At 35.4% G+C, this 20,049-nt stretch overlaps 1 protein-coding gene across 1 annotated transcript in view; it reads right to left on the reverse strand.

Annotated features, from left to right (window-relative positions):
* Positions 1–4,289: 4,289 nt before the first annotated feature.
* The window catches only part of ATAD2 (ATPase family AAA domain containing 2), a 69,797-nt gene continuing 54,037 nt past the window's right edge, over positions 4,290–20,049 (reverse strand). Inside the window, exons 19-27 of the mRNA XM_082858490.1 lie at positions 13,945–14,080; positions 12,605–12,801; positions 11,907–12,066; positions 9,810–9,932; positions 9,544–9,687; positions 7,976–8,368; positions 6,182–6,315; positions 5,218–5,346; positions 4,290–4,438 (exon numbers count right to left, since the gene is read on the reverse strand). Of these exons, the coding sequence (XP_082714616.1) occupies positions 4,394–4,438; positions 5,218–5,346; positions 6,182–6,315; positions 7,976–8,368; positions 9,544–9,687; positions 9,810–9,932; positions 11,907–12,066; positions 12,605–12,801; positions 13,945–14,080 (1,461 nt within the window). The 3' untranslated portion in view covers positions 4,290–4,393. The remainder of the gene's footprint in view (positions 4,439–5,217; positions 5,347–6,181; positions 6,316–7,975; positions 8,369–9,543; positions 9,688–9,809; positions 9,933–11,906; positions 12,067–12,604; positions 12,802–13,944; positions 14,081–20,049) is intronic.

Consider the following 20,049-nt stretch of genomic DNA (forward strand, 5'->3'; position numbering starts at 1 on the left):
GATCCCACATGCCGCGGAGCGGCTGGGCCTGCGAGCCACGGTCGCTGAGCCTGCGCGTCCGGAGCCTGTACTCCGCAACGGGAGAGGCCACAACAGTGAGAGGCCCGCGTACCGCAAAAAAAAGAAAAAAAAAAAAAATCAATTATGTTAAAAAAAAAAAAAAAGACTGTACTGTCTTCTGCCTCCCCATATTACCTGAAAATCAAAATGTTTTTAATTGTATTCAACTCATCTCTGAAACTGGCAACTTTTCTGTATTACTGTGAATATCCCCACCAATCCCCAGGGGCTTATGTATACAACTATGGAATTATCTTTAATATGCACTGTACTACTAATCAAGGTCTTACTAAGCCTTTACAAATATGCCTTGTAAGTCTTTCTTTCGACTTTCCTGCCTCTAGCCTGTCACTTTTCTAGGCCATCTAAGAAAAGCTTTCAAGTCCATTTGACCATGCCACTTGTGTGCTCAAGGACTCAGTGGCTCCTTACTTTTTCAGCTGTTACTTCCTATAAGCAACAAGTCCTGAATTTAAAAATATTATAGTCCCTGAATCTTGCCATCTTTAAGGTCACCTCACAGTCCAAGATAGCTTCTGGAATTCCAGCTATTTCCTTTCTCCCTCCCTCTCCCTCTCTCTCTCTCTCAACAAAATGGGGCCATGTGACTAAGTTCCAGCCAGTGAGATAAAAAAGGGAAGTGTGCACAATTTCTAGGAAAGGTCTCTGGAAGGAAAGGGGTGAGAGCATTTTCTGCCCTTCTCTGCTTATATATATATTTAATACATATAATAATATATAAATATATTTTAAAACTATAAATATGAATTTATTTATATGAAATATGAATTTATATGAAAAACTATAAATATGAATTTTTTCCAGGCACCAGGTAAAAGGAAACACAGATGCACAGAAATATATATATAACTTAATCACTTTGCTTTACACCAGAAACTAACATAACTTTGTAAATCAACTCTACGTCAGTAAAAAATAAATAGAGTTTTTACCCCCACATATAGTGTCTCTCAGCAAGTACTTACCTTACACTCAAGTCCTAATAAAGTCCCTCTTATTATGGGGAAATCTCTCAATTGCATTACTTTGAGCAAATATGTATTCTTTGTGTGTTATGTGGCAGGGAGGTTGTACTGAAGAGAAGATAAGTGAGACTGAAATAATCTCAGTTGATCCCACGGTGTACACTTACAGGGATCCCTGATAGAAACAGAAAAAAAAAAAAAAAAAAAAAAAAAAAAAGGCGAAGGGGGAGCATAACTTCTCGTTCCTTAAGACTGGGCTGTATACAGTGACCTTCCTCCAGAGCACAGTACCCAAAGAGTAATTTTACAATGGAGAAACCTGAGAAACGCTGCTTCTGCCAGGTGATCAAGGTCAATCAACAGTCATAACTCACCATGATAGTAAGTAACCTTGATATGATCACTTTACTTCTGTGATCTTCCTCCGCAAAACCCATAATCCCAGTCTAATCATGAGAAAAACAGACTAATTCCAACAGAGGGAGATCTTCCAAAATACCTGACCAGTACTCCTCAAAACTGTTAAGTCATCAGAAACATCCGTTGCTGGATTGTCTTTTTCTTGTTGAGTTTTAAGATAGTATCATATTAAATTACATAATTATATAATAATTATAGTATACATACTATCTGCAGAAGTAGTATGAAGGTTTTGAATTTTGATGAAATACCATTTATCCAACTTTCCTTTAGTTGCTAGAGTATTTTTTGTGCCATATTTAAGAAATCATCACCAAATTCAAGGTCATGTTTTCTTCTAAGGATTTTATAGTTTTAGCTCTTAAATTTGTCTGTCCTTTATGCCAGTACCACACTGTTTTGTGAATGTAACTTCGTGTAAGTTTTGGAATAAAGAAAGTATGAGTCTTCCAACTTTCTCTTCTTTTTCAAGATTGTTTTGGCCAGTCAGGGTCCCTTGCAGTTCCGTTATGAATTTAGGACTGACTTTCCCATTTCTGCAAAAAGGGCCATTGGGACTTTGAAAGGTATTGCACTGAATCTGCGGATTGCTTTCGGGAACATTGCCATTTTAACAACATTAAGTCTTCCAATACATGAATACAGGATCTCTTTCCATTTATTTAGGTCTCATTTAATTTCTTTCAGCAACATTTTTTACTCATGAGTGTACAAGTTTACACTGCCTTGGTTAAGTTCATTCCTAGGTGTTCCACTGTCTTAGGTGTTATTGTAAATGGACCTGCTTTCTTAGTTTCCTTTTTTGGATCGTTCATTGCTAGTATACAGAAATACAACTGATTTTTATGCTGATATTCTATCCTGAAACTTTTTGGTATTTATTGGCTCTAACCGATGTTTTGTGGATTCTTTAGGATTTTCTATATATAAGATCATCTGTGAATATGCCTTTTATTTCTTTTTCTTGCCTAATTACTATAGCCTGATTGCACTTTTAAGCAAAAAAATGAGAAAAAAAATTCTAGGTTTGCAATTTCAGCATGGTTTTGAAAGTCTACATAGGAATGTAGATATATTACTTCCCACGTCTGCAGACAGTATGTCATGAAAAGGACAGGAAGCAGATTAGTCTTTGTAGCTAAAGAATATACACATTTCAGTGTCAACAGCATTTTAAATTACGCACAGTAATAAAACAGATTTTTGCAACTGTTTTGCACTGAATTATTTTAAAATAATTAAGAAACAGAAACAACATTGAGAAGCAATTTTCACCTTTAAAATTTATTACAGAAGCTATAAATATAAAATAAAATCCTAGTTATAAAAAATGCATCTAGAATAAGTTATAATAAACTTCACTAAAAATGAGTACGTGTGTGTGTATGCGAATCCAGGAATATACAGGTACTTAAACGTTTTCAGTGACTTGCATTGCATCACGCATTACATAAGACAGTATCTACTAATTAAGGTATCTGAGTTGAGTTTTAGAAGGCTTTAAATACAATATCCAGATAAAATGACAACAAAAGGCAGTTTAACTCAGAAACTGTATTAGAATCCAGAATCTCTCATGTGAGATCATTATCCCCTATTCCCCTCAAAAGAAGTTTCTAACAGAAGCTATTTCACAAACTAATAGTAGAATGTCTCCTAAAAAGGAAAAACATGGGCAGGGGGGGAAGGGAGTGAATATGCATGGCAGTGAATGTTTTTATTTCTTTAAGAAAGAAATGTATTTTTGGTATCATTAATACAAAATTTATAATATTTACATAATTGTATATAAAAGGTATCTATAGAATACAACCTAAACACATTTAGAAGGATATAAATAGTTTTCAAATATAAAAATTTCGTGCTATTAAAAAGATGTTTAACAAAGTAGTCATTAATACATTTGTTGTATATATCATAAAAGTAAACAGAAAAATATTTAAAATTTTTATTAATCCAAATGAGAATTATAAAAAATGTTTATCTAAAAAGCATTAATTTTGACCTTCAAGTACAGAATTGTGGTGCAGCTAGAAGTTGTTCAAGGGCCCTCCTGCAAATCACTACTCGAACACTAGCTTTTAAGTGAACAGGCGGGGACGCTAAAGGCAGATGGGAGATGGGCATTGAAGAAAACAAAGATGACAAAGGATGGCAAAGAGACAATGGTTAAATAAGTTTCTAGTCTGACACAATAAACTATTTTTAGGAAGGATAAAATTAAAAGTGCTTAAAACAAAAGAATGTCAATGTCACTAATTACTCTTTTTTCTTTTTAAAGGAACAGACTGCCCTTAAATATAATAGTGTCTATTTATTTTTACTTGTTGACAGTTTGCTTTATTTATTTATTTATGGCTGTGTTGGGTCTTCGTTTCTGTGTGAGGGCTTTCTCTAGTTGTGGCAAACGGGGGCCACTCTTCATCACGGTGCGCGGGCCTCTCACTATCACCGCCTCTCTTATTGCGGAGCACAGGCTCCAGACGCACAGGTTCAGTAATTGTGGCTCACGGGCCCAGTTGCTCCGTGGCATGTGGGATCTTCCCAGACCAGGGCTCGAACCCGTGTCCCCTGCATTGGCAGGCAGATTCTCAACCACTGCGCCACCAGGGAAGCCCACTAATTACTCTTAAGTGCCATAAACATTAGTTATCAAAATAACTTTATTAAGAGTTGGCCACACTTTAACTACTGATAAGCACAGGAATACTATACTACAGTGACTCAATGAAAATTCCAATATTTATCAGTTATCTCTGTAATTTATCTTACACATGTACATAAATACCAGAAAAGTTTAAATATTTTTATTTACTATTTTAATCTTTTCCTTAAAGATACAGGATTTCATCTTGCATCAGTTATGTCAGCATGACAAAGGTGAATTAAATAGGAACGGAATATAAAGAATATTTGGTACCATAACCTCATGATCTGGAACAACTGTAGTTTTCTATTTCTTGCTCCATTTTCTAGATAAAGGGTAGGAAGGAAAAATAGTAAGTTTCAATATGGAAAAAATCAAAGAAACATGACTCCATTGCTGGGGTTTTTTTTTTGCAGTAAACAACCTTAAGGATATTATTATCCATGTATATATCTGATAGTGAAACAGAAACTTTGTCCAGTGTTTATGACTATCACATAGACTGGTATCACTGATGGGACTTCATTATTTAAACCTCTTTGAAGTAAGTCTGAGATGCTTTCATCTTACATTAAATTCATACAGTTATTAATCAAGGCACTGGTGTACATATAGATATTAATACTTTATATTTTATAGGTACTACTGTTACATATATATTATTCTGTGTAGGTACCATAGTATACTTTATTAGATATAATAAATACTATATATATTACATGCTAATAGGTATATAGTAGATACCAGTTATATATATATATATATATATAAAATACTATATAGGTATCAGCCAAACTCTATTTTTAAACATTAGTACTTGAATGCCCACTGTAAAGCAGGATTAAGTAAAGACAAATAGGTCTATGTTAAGTCTGTCTTAAAAAGGAACTATATATCTTCATCAATATACACACAAAATAGATTTTTCATAGTTTACAGATACTACAGTGTTCCATTGCTTATTAAAGAAACACAAACTAATTTAAGTGCTAGATTTAAAAAAGCACAGAACACAGTTATACCTAGAAATAATCCATAAGCCACACATTAAAAAATGGTATTTAAAAATTTTTATAATGTGTTAACTTATATATATTAGTTTACCTGAATAAGTGTTGTTTTGTCATAATCCCTGCGATGCTGATAAATACACTGGCTGATTACAGCATACAAATTTTCCAACTGAGAAATATTGTATTCTTGACTTTTTCTAACAACAGTCTTCAAAAGATTCTAAAAGAAAACGTAAGTGTTACATATGTGAGAGAAATTCCCTGAGATATTTTAATTTTGAAGATGTGGGGGCATTTTTAGAATATAAGCCAGAGAGAAGGCAGGCCAAGTCATCTAATGAGACACTGCAGCCTCTGATAATGACTCTGACATTCAGCTGTAAGTTAATGTTATCAATATTCTATGACTCTGGCCTCTCATCCTAAAAACTACAGCTGAGGAGGTTGCCAATTTCAATTCTAGCCATACATCACTAGAGACAAATTTAAAAATAATCTCAAATTAGACTAACAGGAAAAAAGGCAACATTTTTGCAGAATATTTTATGGCACTATGAGTACATTATAATCAATTCTGTTATGTGAAATAAAAAGAGACAGTACATAAATGACCTCACCACGTCAGGGTTCTTTTCTTACAAAAAGGAATTTCCATCCACTCAGTGTTTTTTTGTCATGACTGAAATGGACTTACTATTGATAAATTTCTGTGATTCTTCAAGTCTGGTCTTACCTTGATATTCCATTACCTCATAGTTAACCACGGTTGCATGTTTTTGTTAAGTAAAAACCAACTAAAATGGCCATATGTAATGGTCATAAAAACAATGTATGGGATCAGTGACATAGATAAGTATGTTAAAAACAATAATATCAACATACTAGCCATCTCCAACCACTGCCTTTATGAAAGTTATTCTATACCAAGTTTATCCTTTCATAAGATCATTATTTATTACATGCCAAATTTATGCAATGTACTATTACAACCCCTCTTTTGGTGGGTTATGTTTCTAACCTGCACAATGAAAGCATTATGATTTCAATTTACATACTTTTAATTGCTTATGGTCCACAACAAGTGAGGGTGTAGGCTGAGAAAGAATTGCCAAAGCCTTTTCAACACTGATGAGCTGCTGTTGCTCTACTTGGGAACGTCTAGCTCGAGTCATTCGCAGAACACACATTTCTAGAATGAAAAAATAAATAACTATTATTTGTTTCATAGACATTTTATAATACCTAAAATAAATATTAGGCAGATTAAATAGCAGGACATATTTACTTAGACACAAACCCCTGTTCTGGTTTACTGACTCTGCTGTAAGATTAAGATGCTGCCATTTACACACTCAGAAATTAAGGACAGGGAATTCCCTGGTGGTCCAAGTGGTTAGGAGTCTGAGCTTCCACTGCAGGGGGCACAGGTTCAATCCCTGGTCGGGGAACTAAGAACCTGCATGCCGCACAGCGTGGCCAAAAAAAAAAAAAAAATTAAGGACATTTCAGAAATATTTTCTCAAATAAGAGTATTTCAAGGGATCCTCAACAGATTAGACTGTCTCCTACTTAGGCATAAAACTCAGAATTTAAGAGCTGGAAGGGGCTTCAGTAATCTCGAATAGGAGTTGCAAACTACTACGCATAGGCTAAATATGGATTTAATTAATGCATAATTAAAGTCTTCTTAGAACACAACCATGCCCATTTTACATATGTGTGTCAATGTGGCTTTTCCAGCAGGGTTGAATAGTTGTGACTATCTGGTCCTTTACAGACAAAGTTTGCCTATCCCTGATCTAGAACAATCTATTCACTGAGAGATGAGAAAAATGAGGCCAAAGAAAGGTGAAGACTTTTCTATGGTCAACATACCTAACTGTTCTAAGAGCCAGGACAAGAACCCAAATCTCCTGACATGGAAACAGGTACCTGTCTCACTAAATAGTGTCCTTTTAAAAAAGATAATGATAAAAGAAAAAATAAACTTCGAACCTAAACAAAACATACTAAATTATACAGCCAGAGGATTAACATTTAAAATAGACCATTCTAAGATTACACAAACACACGAGAACTCATTTTAAGGGAGTCCTTGGAAAAGATTTATCTACAGCATATAAGCCACTGAAGAAAACCAGTCTCATTAACTTAGTCAATACTTGTTTTTGACCAAAATAAATTTTTGACCCTGTTACCCTTTTTTTGCTTTGTAAGACTAAATAATGTTTGGCTTTTCCAAAAACCAAACAAATCTAATGCCCAAGGTCCAAAAAGGTGCAGACAGGAAACAATTCTACATGAAAGACTTTGGGAGCAGGATCGTTAGAATAAATATAAATAACCTTGGGCTAAACCTACAGTAGGAATAGAGGAATGATGGGGGTGGGTAACAGTTGTTCTACATCACTCAGCAAGAAATCGCAGGATAAGAAACTGCTTATCTTGCTTAAAAATGAGAGGGTATCCTGCCAGCTTTTAAAAATTGTATAGCCAAGCACTTTGCAACATGCTTTAGATGAATTACTTTATTCAATCCTCAGAATATCTTATTACCCAGCAACTATCTACCCCAATTTTGCAAATGAGAAAACTGACGCTGATGGGTCAAGAATCTTGACCGAGGTCACAAGCTACTAAGCAGTAAACTACTGTTTGATGCTGTAGTGTGCTTTTAACAACAGTGATTTACTAGCTCAATAGTTATTAAAGATAATGCTATTTTCCCTAATTAACTCCTGTACTCTGAAAGACAAGGAAAAAGGAGTAAACTGAGATGGTAATTAACTATTTAAGAACTTTGAATGAAACATCTTTTAAACTTAGTAAGTTGCTTGACTGAGACTTACCTTTTGCTTCATTTTCATCAGAAGTATCTGCTATCTCAGAGCCAGAAGCATCTCCATTGCAAGTGATCCTATCTTTCCTCAATTCTGTACATGCTATAGTCTTTCCAGATTCTTCAACTTGATTTTCAAAACAAGTACTTGAATAATTATTTCCCAATTCCATTTTGCTTTCAGAGGCATTTTGCTGCTTTTCGTTTTCCTCTATTGAAGACTCCCCTATGTCTCCAGCCGCATTGTGGTCTACGCTTGTGTCTTGATTTTCCTCTGTATCATTCTCAATTTTGTCATCTACGACATTTTGGCCATCATCTTTTGCCCGTGAAATCCTCCTTCGTTTTGTTATGGTGCCTAAGTACCACTTCGACTTTCTGCGGATTTTTCTCTTCAACGGAGCTTCAAATAATTTAAAGAAGAAGGGTAAGAGAACATTAAACAATTTTTTAAAGTCTAAGTAAGTGGGAGAAAAAAATACCTCCTGCGATATTAAGGGGAGAATCTGAGATATCACCATAGTATTGTATGGTTGGAATACACAAACAAAAGTAGAGAGTTCTGTGAGAAGGTAGAAAGTGGTCAATGACCTGTCATTCTAAGGAATTTGGATTTTATCTTGAATAATTTTTTAAAAAATCAAATAACTTTGAGGAGGGCAATGACATGAATTGTCTGATGCATATTTTACAAAGGTCGCTTTGGCAGTAGTATAAGGAATGAACTGAAGGAAGGGTGAGACTAAAAATAGCTTACACTTCCTGAGTGCTTACCGTATAGTAGGAACTCTTCTAAGGCCTTTATATGTACTAACTCACTGACATTCCACTTTAACCTGATCAGGTTTGCTACCATTATCGACATCATTTTACAGATGAAGAAACTACAGTATACAGAGATTCAACATTCTGCCTAGACTAGATGTAGTGTAACCACACTGCAACCTTATGTTTGGGAGACTCATCCATACTGTTGTATGTACTTGAAGTTTAATAATTTTCACTTTTGTACAATAATCTGTATTTTTCCATATTCTGCTGTTGATCTGCATTGGGTTGCTCCCATTGAATACTGCCTCTATGAACATTCTGTTTAAAAGCATTGAGGAATTATGGCACCAAAATCTGGGAAAACAAAGGAATAGCTGAGAGGCTAAGAAGCTGAGGACAGTCTGAAATTCATGAAGCTTAAAGGGCAAAAACTGGAATTAAGAGCTTGCCAAAGAAGAGAGGCCTCAGGAACCCCACAGGATTTGGGTTGGTACTCCATGGAATTATACTCTAAGAATAAAGAGGAACAGGAAACAGACTAGGATTTATAGGAAATAAAAGTCAGTTTCAAATCAAGTCATACCACAATTAGATTGTGACCTGAGAGGTGACAGGTAAACTGGGATTGCAAGTGGTACTTTATTGCAAGCCTGGATTTATTTCAAGAATGAAAAGTCTTACTGTTAATGAAATCAACATAATTCGCTGCATCAATATAGACAAAGGAAACTGATGGAAAAAGTAAACAGCATTAGAGGAGAATAAAGGCTATAGTTTCGTAAGTAAAAATTACGTAAGTGCACTTACCAGGAGTGCTGCAAGCCACAGGAGTACTGGGGGTCTTCAGCTTTTCATTTTTCTCTGGATCTGGTCTTCTTTCACCAGCAGGAGTGGAATTTTGCTTTGGCATTACATGGTAGTAAGATGGAGCATATTTGGAAGAGCTACAACCTTATAAACAGACATGTGGAATATCAAATCAAATTTCCAGATTTGAAAATTACATGAACAATTAATTAAAAAGACTCAATACATCTAAAGCATCTTTTTCTGATATCCAATCATTTTCCTACCTCTCTTCTTCCTAGATTCCTGAATTTCTTCACAAAGCCGCTCAAAGTCTTCATCAAGTTCTTCTTTAATTATTGCATAGGCAGTATCTCTTAAAGCACAGGCTCTATGTCTAATAAGACGATCTATGGAATGAATAAAGAATTTTAAAATGTTTTCCTTTTGCTAATGTAACAAAAATTAACACCATATATTGGGCTAAGATTATAGCTGTTACAATTCCTTTTTTACTTCTACCATGAATAGTAAAAGTTACTGGAATTGTGTTATTTCTGTTTTTGATGTTAATCTAATGTTCTGGACATCTGATTCAACATGGCAGACTCAACCTAATTTCATGGCCCTGTCCTATCCAGATCCCTTTGAAATACCAGAGAAATTATAAGAATCAGTAGCAAAACTAAACAACATAATGACACAAAAACAGCAAGGAAGGCTATCAGTGTCATGAGTGAACCAGGGATGTAAAATAATTTTGGAAGAGATATAGAGGATGTTATTACATTGACAGAGAAACTAAACAAAGACAATGAAACAGCAACTCTACATAGGAAACACTAGAAAAAAATCCAAAACTGAGCCTAAGCACTGTTAACTGGAAAATGCCTTGAGGCAACAGGCAGATAATAAGTGAATGTAAATTTGCTTGAACTGCTGGATCAGTCCCCCTCACAGGGCAGTAGGCTGCAAAATTCACACAATATTCAGTTTATAGGTGACAGGAACAGCTATAATAACAGAAGGGATGTTGCTGGGGGCTTTTAACATGGCCTGAAGAAAGGCCAGGCGACGTTCATTGGTTCCTGGAGTGTGGCAGCATCGGCAAAACCTTGGAATCTGTCAGAATGCACATCACTCTCAGGCCCTGCATCTACAGAATCAGAAATTGTGGAGGTGAGGCCCAGCAAGCTGCATCTTAACATGTCCTGTAGGAGATACTGATGGTAGCTAAAGTGTGAACACCACTGCTCTACAGTAATTTTAGGTTGTCACAGTGGACGAAAAGGGAAGCAGCGGCAGTATGACTGCAATGAAACAGAAAAAGCCCTCTTCCTCCAGGATAAATGCGTCCTTCTTTCTACAGTTAAGGGGTATTCCCAACATGGTAGGCTGTTTCCCACTGCTTACCTCCAGAACTCTGAACTACAGGATAAAGTCTAGGGAAGGTGTGGGCAGAAGACTGGCAAGGGAAGAACAGTGAGCTTTTAAATTGTTGAGGAAACGCTTAGTGGTGGAAATCAATCTAATTCATAAGGACTACAAATTTAAAAACAGAATGCCAATGTACTGGAGGAGAGAGCCAATGCAGGAAATAGAACTATTAAAAAAAATTATCCACTAAGACAGTTAAGAGCACGGCATCCATAAAGCAAGAATAGGAAGCTAGGAAAAAGCACCTGAGAGAATATTTTTTGGAAATGAACACGTTTATAACAAACATATAGATATTTGAATATATCATTATAAATATGAACAAATATATCACTTAAAAATCCCTTACTTTATACATTTTATTTAACGGACTGGGTATGTGAGGTAGAACGTGAATGCATTCTACGCATAGAAAAGATCTGGAAAGATATCCCCAAACTTAACAGTGTCCACCCTCGGAGAAAGGAAATGGGTGACTTAGTTTTTTAAGTATTACTGTTAGCAAGAATTATGCTGTATTACTTTTGTAATAAAATTTATAATGGTCTTAACTAAGAAAATCCTTTCAAACTTATTTTATTACAGAGAGCTTTAATTTTTCTACTTTGAGAAAGAACATTGATAAACAAAGGAAACAAGCGAAGTTGTTATGCAATTTTGTGTTTCATTAGAGGCTATATCATATAATTGTTTTGGAGTGAAAGAAACCTGCATTTGAATTCTGCCTCTGCCACTTCCTGATAGTATGACCTTGAGTAAGTTTTTTAACCTCTCTAAACTTCCATTTTTCTCATCTGTAAAATGAGGATATTGTTGTTGAGGACTGAATGGCACTGTGAATATGAAATGTTTATAATATAGCACCTAGTATGAAATCACCCACCACTAAGCATTAGCAGCCCCCATTCCACCCTCTGAGGAAGAAAAACAAAACCAGTAATGCTCACCTCCAGGATCTCTATCTGGATTGTATTCTAAAGCATTACTACAGATTAGATCAATATCACTCAAATAGTCTTTCACAGTCAGATACTTGTGGAGATCAATTTTACTGATTACAGATGAAAGGTCCATTGGTTGCTTTATTACAGTGACATAATCAGGAACCTAAAATTCAAGCAAATGACCAAATCACTAAATTAACTCTGAACAGTAAAAAATTTGAGTCAAGTTTTTCTACCAGGCAAAATAAAGGAGAGAGAATAAATACATAAGATATAATGAAAATATATTAATACAAAACTGTGACTCAATTTAAGGCGAGTTTTGTTTTGTATTCATTCTTATTCTTGGTCACCAATATCTCCAGTAACATTCTAAACCTCTTTCCTCATCCAAATGCCACCCACCCTTCAATGTCAACTTAGGACCTCATTCTTAACTGTGTAGGTCACAGTAATATCATGTAGTGTTAAGACATTCTCAAATTACTTCTACAACATTTGAGTTGGGCAAAGTTAATTGTCTATGCTCTGCAGGAAAGGAAAATGCTTTACATAGCTCTTGAAGCCTCTATGTGCTTAGGATACTACTTGGTATGTTTCCAAATACAGAAAACAAGATCACAGTATACAGAGGGAACCACATAAACTAGTCAAATAGTCTCTAATTCTGAAGCATTTTGATCCAAAGATTAAATTAATACCTCATCAGGGTCAACAGGTTTAGTAAATATTCTGAATCGCTTGTCAATAGCAAGCCTATGTGTAACATTTCTTAAAAAAATCCTTAGTTCTCTAAATGTATCTTCTTCTTGTTCTTCTAGTCGTTTCACTTCTTCTGCTGTCAATGGTCTTGGTTCAGGTGGTGGTGCTACAGGGAGTACCTCCAAGGCCTGCAAAACTTTACATGAATGGAAGATTTTAGTTACCACTCTCCCACCGTATCAAGGGTAATAAACAATTCAGTACACAAAGTAGACAGGCTCTCAGGGATTATCCTCCTTGTATTTGCCAGGAATCAGAGGATTTGGAATACTAAACAGCTATCATAATCTCGACCTCTACAACACCCCCAGCAATAATCGCTAACTTGTAATTTGGAGTGCTAATTCCTAAATCATTACCATTTTAAGATCATTTAAGAGGCTATTAAAATTTTGAAAATGCATATTTCCAAGACAAGAATATTCTAATTTTTTAAAAAGTCATTTTTACTAGTTAACTTTTAAACTAACAAAAAATTGTGGTATGTTTCAAATATAACAAAAATTTAATTTTGTTTAAACAGATATGCACTAATAAGTAATAAGGATAAAAAAGGGAATATGAGAGTGCTGCCCCAATAAGTTGGCAATCAATTAAGGGAGTAAGAGACATAATTATAACATCACTGTAATATCATATTAGTAGTATGAAAAAAGTACAGTGCATCATAAAGGTAATAAATTAATTTTGTCTAGATGTTAGGGAAGAAATAATAAGTTATACTGGAAAGAAGTATGAATGAAATTATGAAAAGACACAATATGCTGTATATGGTTTAAAGATAGAGTGCTTTGGAAGGAAAAAGGTGGGGGAAAGAAAAGTGCCAAAGGTGTGCTTGGAAAGACAGATTGGGGCTATGCTATGAATTCTAGTCCCAATTCCACATAGATTAGGGCTACACTACGAAAGGCCTTGTATGCTTCAAGAACTTGAGTCTAGGGACTTCCCTGGTGGCCCACTGGGTAAGACTCTGAGCTCCCAATGCAGGGGGCTGGGGTTCAATCTCTGGGAACTAGATCCCGCATGCATACAGCAACTAAGAGTCTGCATGCTGCAACTAAGACCCGACGTAGCCTAAATAAACAAACAAACAAATAAATAAATAAGAACTTTAGTCTATTTTAATGGGAAACATAGGGATTTTAAGAGGTAAGTAAGAGGTATCAACCTCAACTGAGGTTTTGAGCTTCTGATATTAGAAGATGGCAATGCCATTAACTGATATTTCATTTCCACTTTCTCAAAATTATTACATATTAACTTCGATACAAGAACTAACCTGCTTTCTTTTTTGATATAGGAGGCTTAGCAGCTTGCTTTAGAATTAAATCTTCAAAAAATTGTGTCCGTTCTTCTTTATTAGGCAACTGGACATTAAAAATTTCTCCATAATCATGGACAAATAATTCTTGTACCTTAAAAAAGAAAACAGATGCATTTTATATACATATGTATGTATATACACACATTACTATGTATCAATCATTCAATGCCACAGTAGGTTACTGTACACGTTTTTAATGACAATCTAAATTGTGTAATAAAGAAATAATTTCTTAAATCTTTTACTTATATTGAACTTATGTATTATATAAACCATGTATGCAATAGATAAGGAACTAAAAACATGGGATCTTCTTTAGAACTCAAGGCTCCAAACTATAATTCATACAATAACTGATATGGTGATATTTTACTTAATGGGTTTTGTTGAGATCAAGTAATTCACCTTCACAACCCAAAGTGAGATATGAGAATGAGTGGTTCTTCAGTAAGAATAAAGGCTGGAAAATAATAAGTATTGGTAAGGATGTGGAGAAGTTAGACCCCTTGTGCTGGTAGGAATGTAAAAGGGTGCAGCCACTGTAGAAAACAGTATGATGGTTCCTCAAAAAGTTAAACCCAAAATTATCATGTAACCCAGTATATGCAAAAAAACTGCAAGAAAAAAAAAATAAAAGACTCAACAGATACTTGTATACCAATAATCATAGCAGAATTATTTACAGTAGGCAGGAGGTAGAGACAATCCAAATGTTCATCACCAGATGAAGAGATAAAGAAAATGTGGTATGTACTTACAATGGAATATTATTCAGCCTAAAAAGGAATGAAATTTGAACACCTGCTACAACATGGATGAACAATGAAAACATTATGCTAAATGAAATAAGCCAGTCACAAAAGGACAGATACTTTATGTTCCACTTATATGAGGATACCTAGAATAGGTAAATTCAAAGAGACCAGAAGTTACTAGAGGTGTCCAAGGGCTGGGAGAGGAAGGAATGGGGAATAATTGTTTAATGGATACAGAGTTTCTGTTTGAGATGATGAAAAAGTTCTGGAAATGGATAGTGGTGATGGCTGCACAACATCATGAATGAACTTAAAGCAATGTACTTGATGTCACTGAATTGTACACTTAAAAATGGTTAAAATGGTAAATTAGGTATATTTTACCACCAAAAAAAGAATAAAGGCAAAACAGGTCTCAAAAGGATGTTTCTAAACAAACCTCTAGATCTTTCCAAGAATTATTAGAGGATGATAATGTTTATTCCTTGTATGATGTTTGTGTACTTTGTTCAGCCTACCTCTGATACAGAGAAATTTACATTCACAGCTTTTGCATTTTCTGCTTTGTAGGTTCTTCCATGCTCCAAACTTATGAAGACTACATACACAACATCATTTATGAAATAAGTTTCTCCTTTTGCTAATCCATTTACTAAACTACTATGTATACAAGAGTCTACTAATGAACTGTATTACATTAATTTGTCATTTCTGGCCCAAATGCACAGTTTTAATCACTAACATTGTGGTATGCTTTACCATATTTGGAGGACTTTTTCAAAATTTTCTTGGAAATTCAAGAACTTTTTTTTAGCCATGCCACGTGGCATGCAGGATCTTAGTTCCCCAACCAGGGATTGAACCTGTGCCCTGTACAGTAGAAGCATGGAGTCTTAACTACTGGACCAGCAGCGAAGTCCCTCAAGCAGTTTCTTCTTCTACATTAAATTTTAGAATCTATTTTTTTGATATTTCTATTGCAGTATGTACCTTTTCCCCCTTTCTGGTGGCCTGGAAGTTGTATGTTGTATTTCTATTCTTTTATTGTTACAAGTTTTAACAGACATATCTCTAAGCTTCTTTTCCTACCAAACTGTGAAGTTAATAATATCTACATACCAGATACAAATCTGAATGTGCTTTTACTTCCTCATTCTCTTTCACTATGTCCTTCCTGCCGTTCTGAGTTCAGAACCAAGATCAACTTAGATTTACAGTCCTTAAAAAAATGTTACTAGCACAGTTTTGTGACGAGTTTTACTGTTTTCTTTGCTCACTGCTTCTTATATGCAACTTCTGCAAAATAAAAAAAAACCAAGAGGAGAAATAATCCCTTAATAATTATTTCAGTCACGGGTTTATGGGTAATAGTTTCTTAGGCACTGCATGTTCAAAAATATCTTTATTTTGTTCTTTCACTCAAATGCTAACTTTGCTGGGAAGAAAATTACAGGTGCAAAATTATTTTCCTTCTAACTTTGAAAATATTGCTCAGTTGCCTCCTTAGTAGCTGGTATTATACCAGTGAGAATGTAGAAGCAATTTGATTTTCAGTCCTTTCTAGTAATGTTTTATTCTCTTGGAAGATTTTTAGATTTTTCTCTATACTTTTGGAGTTCTGAAATTTTATCTAGATGTGGGCCTTTTTATACCCATCAGTTAGAACAGGGGACCTTTTAAATCTGAACATTATGGTATTCTTTAATTCTATGAAATGTTCTATTATGTGACTATTTTTCTCTTGTACATTTTTCTCCTCCCATAAATCCCATTAAACAGATGTTAGACCTGAATCTATGTCCTCTGTTTCCTTTAACTTCTTCCTCACTTTTCAAATCTTTGTCTTGTTTTTATTATTTACTATAAGAATTTCTGATCTCATGATCTTCCATCTTGCTAATTCACTCTTATCTGTGTTTGCTTCTTTTTAGCCCTGTGGGGTTTTTTATTTGGGGGGAGTTATTTCATGTATAATGTCTTCAGTGGTTATTTTCCACAACAATCTGTTGCTGATGCATGGATATGATTTTCCATGGAGCTGTCCTTCCTCAAAAGCTTACTTATAAATTTATCTTTGCCTTTGAAATCTTCAACTGTCCACAGATGCCTTTTCTGTTTATTCTAGCTTCTACTTCCAGTGATTATGAAAGAAGCTTGCCTATGTTAGACACAGAATGTGCCTGTAATTTGTCTTCTGGGCACAGGGTCTCCCTACTTCTCCCATTCAGTACCTATACATAAGTCACTGCTCTGCCACACTAGTCCTTGGGCCCACCTTCACTGCTCTAGCTGAGGACAAACAACTCAGCTGACTGCTGTCTGGCAATGGCCAGAAGTGAAGAAAGCCAAAAAATCCAAAGTTGTCCAAAGGCTCTTTCAATTCCCTCCTAGCACCAAACCAGAGCTAGAAACCACTCCCATCTTTCAAAGCAGTCCTTTCATGCACATGCTTTAAAATGTGGTTACCTGTATCAATCTAATCCCCACTGCTTGTCTTTCACGATTCATCAAAGTTTCTAATCCACTGATGACTTTCTTTCTCATTTTTCCATACTGCTGTGTTGTTAGGGTCCACTAGTACTCATACATATAGATACTCTGACTGCAGTTTTGAGATGGACAAACTTTAATGTAGCTAATAATGGTATACACAGTACTTCTCACATATTATAGTCCAATGCTATATAGACAATATCACTGGATCACTAAGGACTACATAGACTATATAAGGCTCAAAGCGGACTTGCTTATTTGTATCCACATAGACTATTCATTTTATAAAATGAGCAATTCCTGGTCCAGTGCCCATTCCACCCTACAGTACAGTGTGATACTGGGATACTTTACTCAGTTTACAGTGATATGCTTAGGAAATATTACCATAAGAAAACAAAGAAGCTATCTTTAAAAAAATTTTTTTTAAGTACAAAATTCCCACATTCTTTTTTTTTGCTGTACGCGGGCCTCTCACTGTTGTGGTCTCTCCTGTTGCGGAGCACAGGCTCCGGACACGCAGGCTCAGCGGCCGTGGCTCACGGGCCCAGCTGCTCCACGGCATGTGGGATCTTCCCGGACCGGGGCACGAACCCGTGTTCCCTGCATCGGCAGGCGGACTCTCAACCACTGTGCCACCAGGGAAGCCCCAAAATTTCCACATTCTTGATAAAGTTATCCAAGATTAAACTGATGACAGCTTTTCAACCTCCCTACGTCTTTATAAAGTTCAGCTAGTTTGCCTTACTTATTACCAAGAGTATAAACTTATCTTTGTTTTAAACTTTGAAATAATTAACAAAGTTTTAATTGACAGTGAGTACAATAAATCAATGGTTAATGGGGCTACTAAATAGCAATTCTTTACTCTGTTAATCAGAACATTGCTAGAGTACTTAATTCATTCTGAGTACAGCCTTTCAAAAGGAATATAAAGAGAAAGACATTCAAGAGAGTGACTAGAATTTTGAAGAAACTAAAAATATGTGTGACATGTAGCAGAGCCTGCTATTATCACACTCCATGTTCTCTTCCTTTTGGGCACACTGCTATATCATATTTCCTGGTCTCCCTTGCAGTTAGGTACGGCTATGTGAGTTTTAGCCAATGGAATGTGAAAGGAAATGATATGTATCACTTTCAGACCAGGCACAAGAAGGCCAATCCTTTCAGCTGGGTGGAATGAAAGTAACCTGGAAAGTCACATGATGAAAATGAGAAAGCTCTCTCAGCCTGAGTGTCTGGTATGACTACATGGTGGAGGGTGGACCCGCCAACCTACTCATCTGCCTGGTATTGTTAAGTGAGCAAGAAATAAACTTTTATTGTATTTAATAGTCCTAAGGAATATATCTTATCATAGAAGAAGAAATTTTTAGTGTGAAGAAGACTGGGTCAGAGTAAGGAGATAGAAATGAACACAAAACCATATTCAAACATACAAAGAGCTTGTCATGATGAAGACAGAATAGACGGGCTCTCTATTTTATGTGGGAAACAAATGGAGATTAAGAAATGGAAGCCTCTCAAAATAAGTTGATTTTTCTAAGGAGTCAGAACTAACAAAATGAATTGTGAAGGTGTTCTATACAAAAGAAAGACTTAGAGTCCAGAACTAGATGACTAAAGTAGAAAACTTTAAGGACTCTTCCCACCCTAAGAATCTGTAATTAATATATACTTAATGTTCATTTCCCAGTTTACTTAAGTTTTAGTTGAAGAATTAACAACTACAAAACTGCCATCAGGGACACAATCTGGTCCTTTGATAACTCCCTGACATCATTTCCTTCTACTCCGTCCTTTATTCACTCTGTTCTAGCCACTCTAGACTTTCTGCGATTTTTTCAACACACCACACTCTTCCTTCAGCGCTTTCGCACTTGCTTTTCCTCTGCCAGGAGCCTCTGTCCCTCAGATACTCAAATGGGTCACTACCTTACCTACTCCAGGTATTTGCTCAAATGTCATCTTCTTGGTGAGGCTAACCTAGTGGATTTAACACTGTGGCCCTACCACACTCTTTTGGCATTGCTTAGCTAAATTTTTCCCCATACTGGTAGCTTGGTATTATATTTTATTTTTGCTTGTCTCTCCCTCAACTAAAATGTAAGCCCTAGGAGGATACAGATTTTTCTCTATATTGTTCAATGCTATATTCCCAATGCCTATAACCATGTCTGTCACAGAATAAGTGCTCAGTAAATATATTTAAAATAAAATATTTGAATTATCTTCCTACTAATGTTCTAAAAACACACACACAAGACTACAACATGCTTATTATGTATTCTGGGGACGGAGAGGTGGAAAAATGTCCCTGACTTCACGTATTTTACATTCTGCTAGTAGAGATAGAGTCAAACAAATTAATACTTAATGTCAAGTAGTGATAAAAACAAAGCAGAGTAAGGGAGAAGACAGTGATAGGCAGAGGTGGTACTGCTGTAATTGAGAAACTGATCAGGAAGACCTCTGAGGTGATATCTAGGCAGACATCTGAGAAAAATAAAGGATCACACCTTTATTTTCTATGTATCTAGGAGAAGAGTATTACAGGCAGAAGCAGAATGAACTTTGTCACTGGTAGTTGTCTAAATTGGCACAAATTTGAAGGACAGTAATTTGGTACTATCAAAAATGTCAAATGTGCATACTCTTTGGCTAAGCTATAGTTATTCCACTTTTAGGAATACATGTTAAAAAAAATCCACATAGTAATGCTCATGTAATTTAAAACCCAAGAATGCTCACTGTAGCAGTTCAACAGGAAAAAAACTGGAAAATAACTAAAATCCTATTAATAAGGATT

This window comes from Leucopleurus acutus (assembly GCF_964270905.1).
Source record: "Leucopleurus acutus genome assembly, chromosome: 17".
Lineage (NCBI taxonomy): Eukaryota > Metazoa > Chordata > Mammalia > Artiodactyla > Delphinidae > Leucopleurus > Leucopleurus acutus.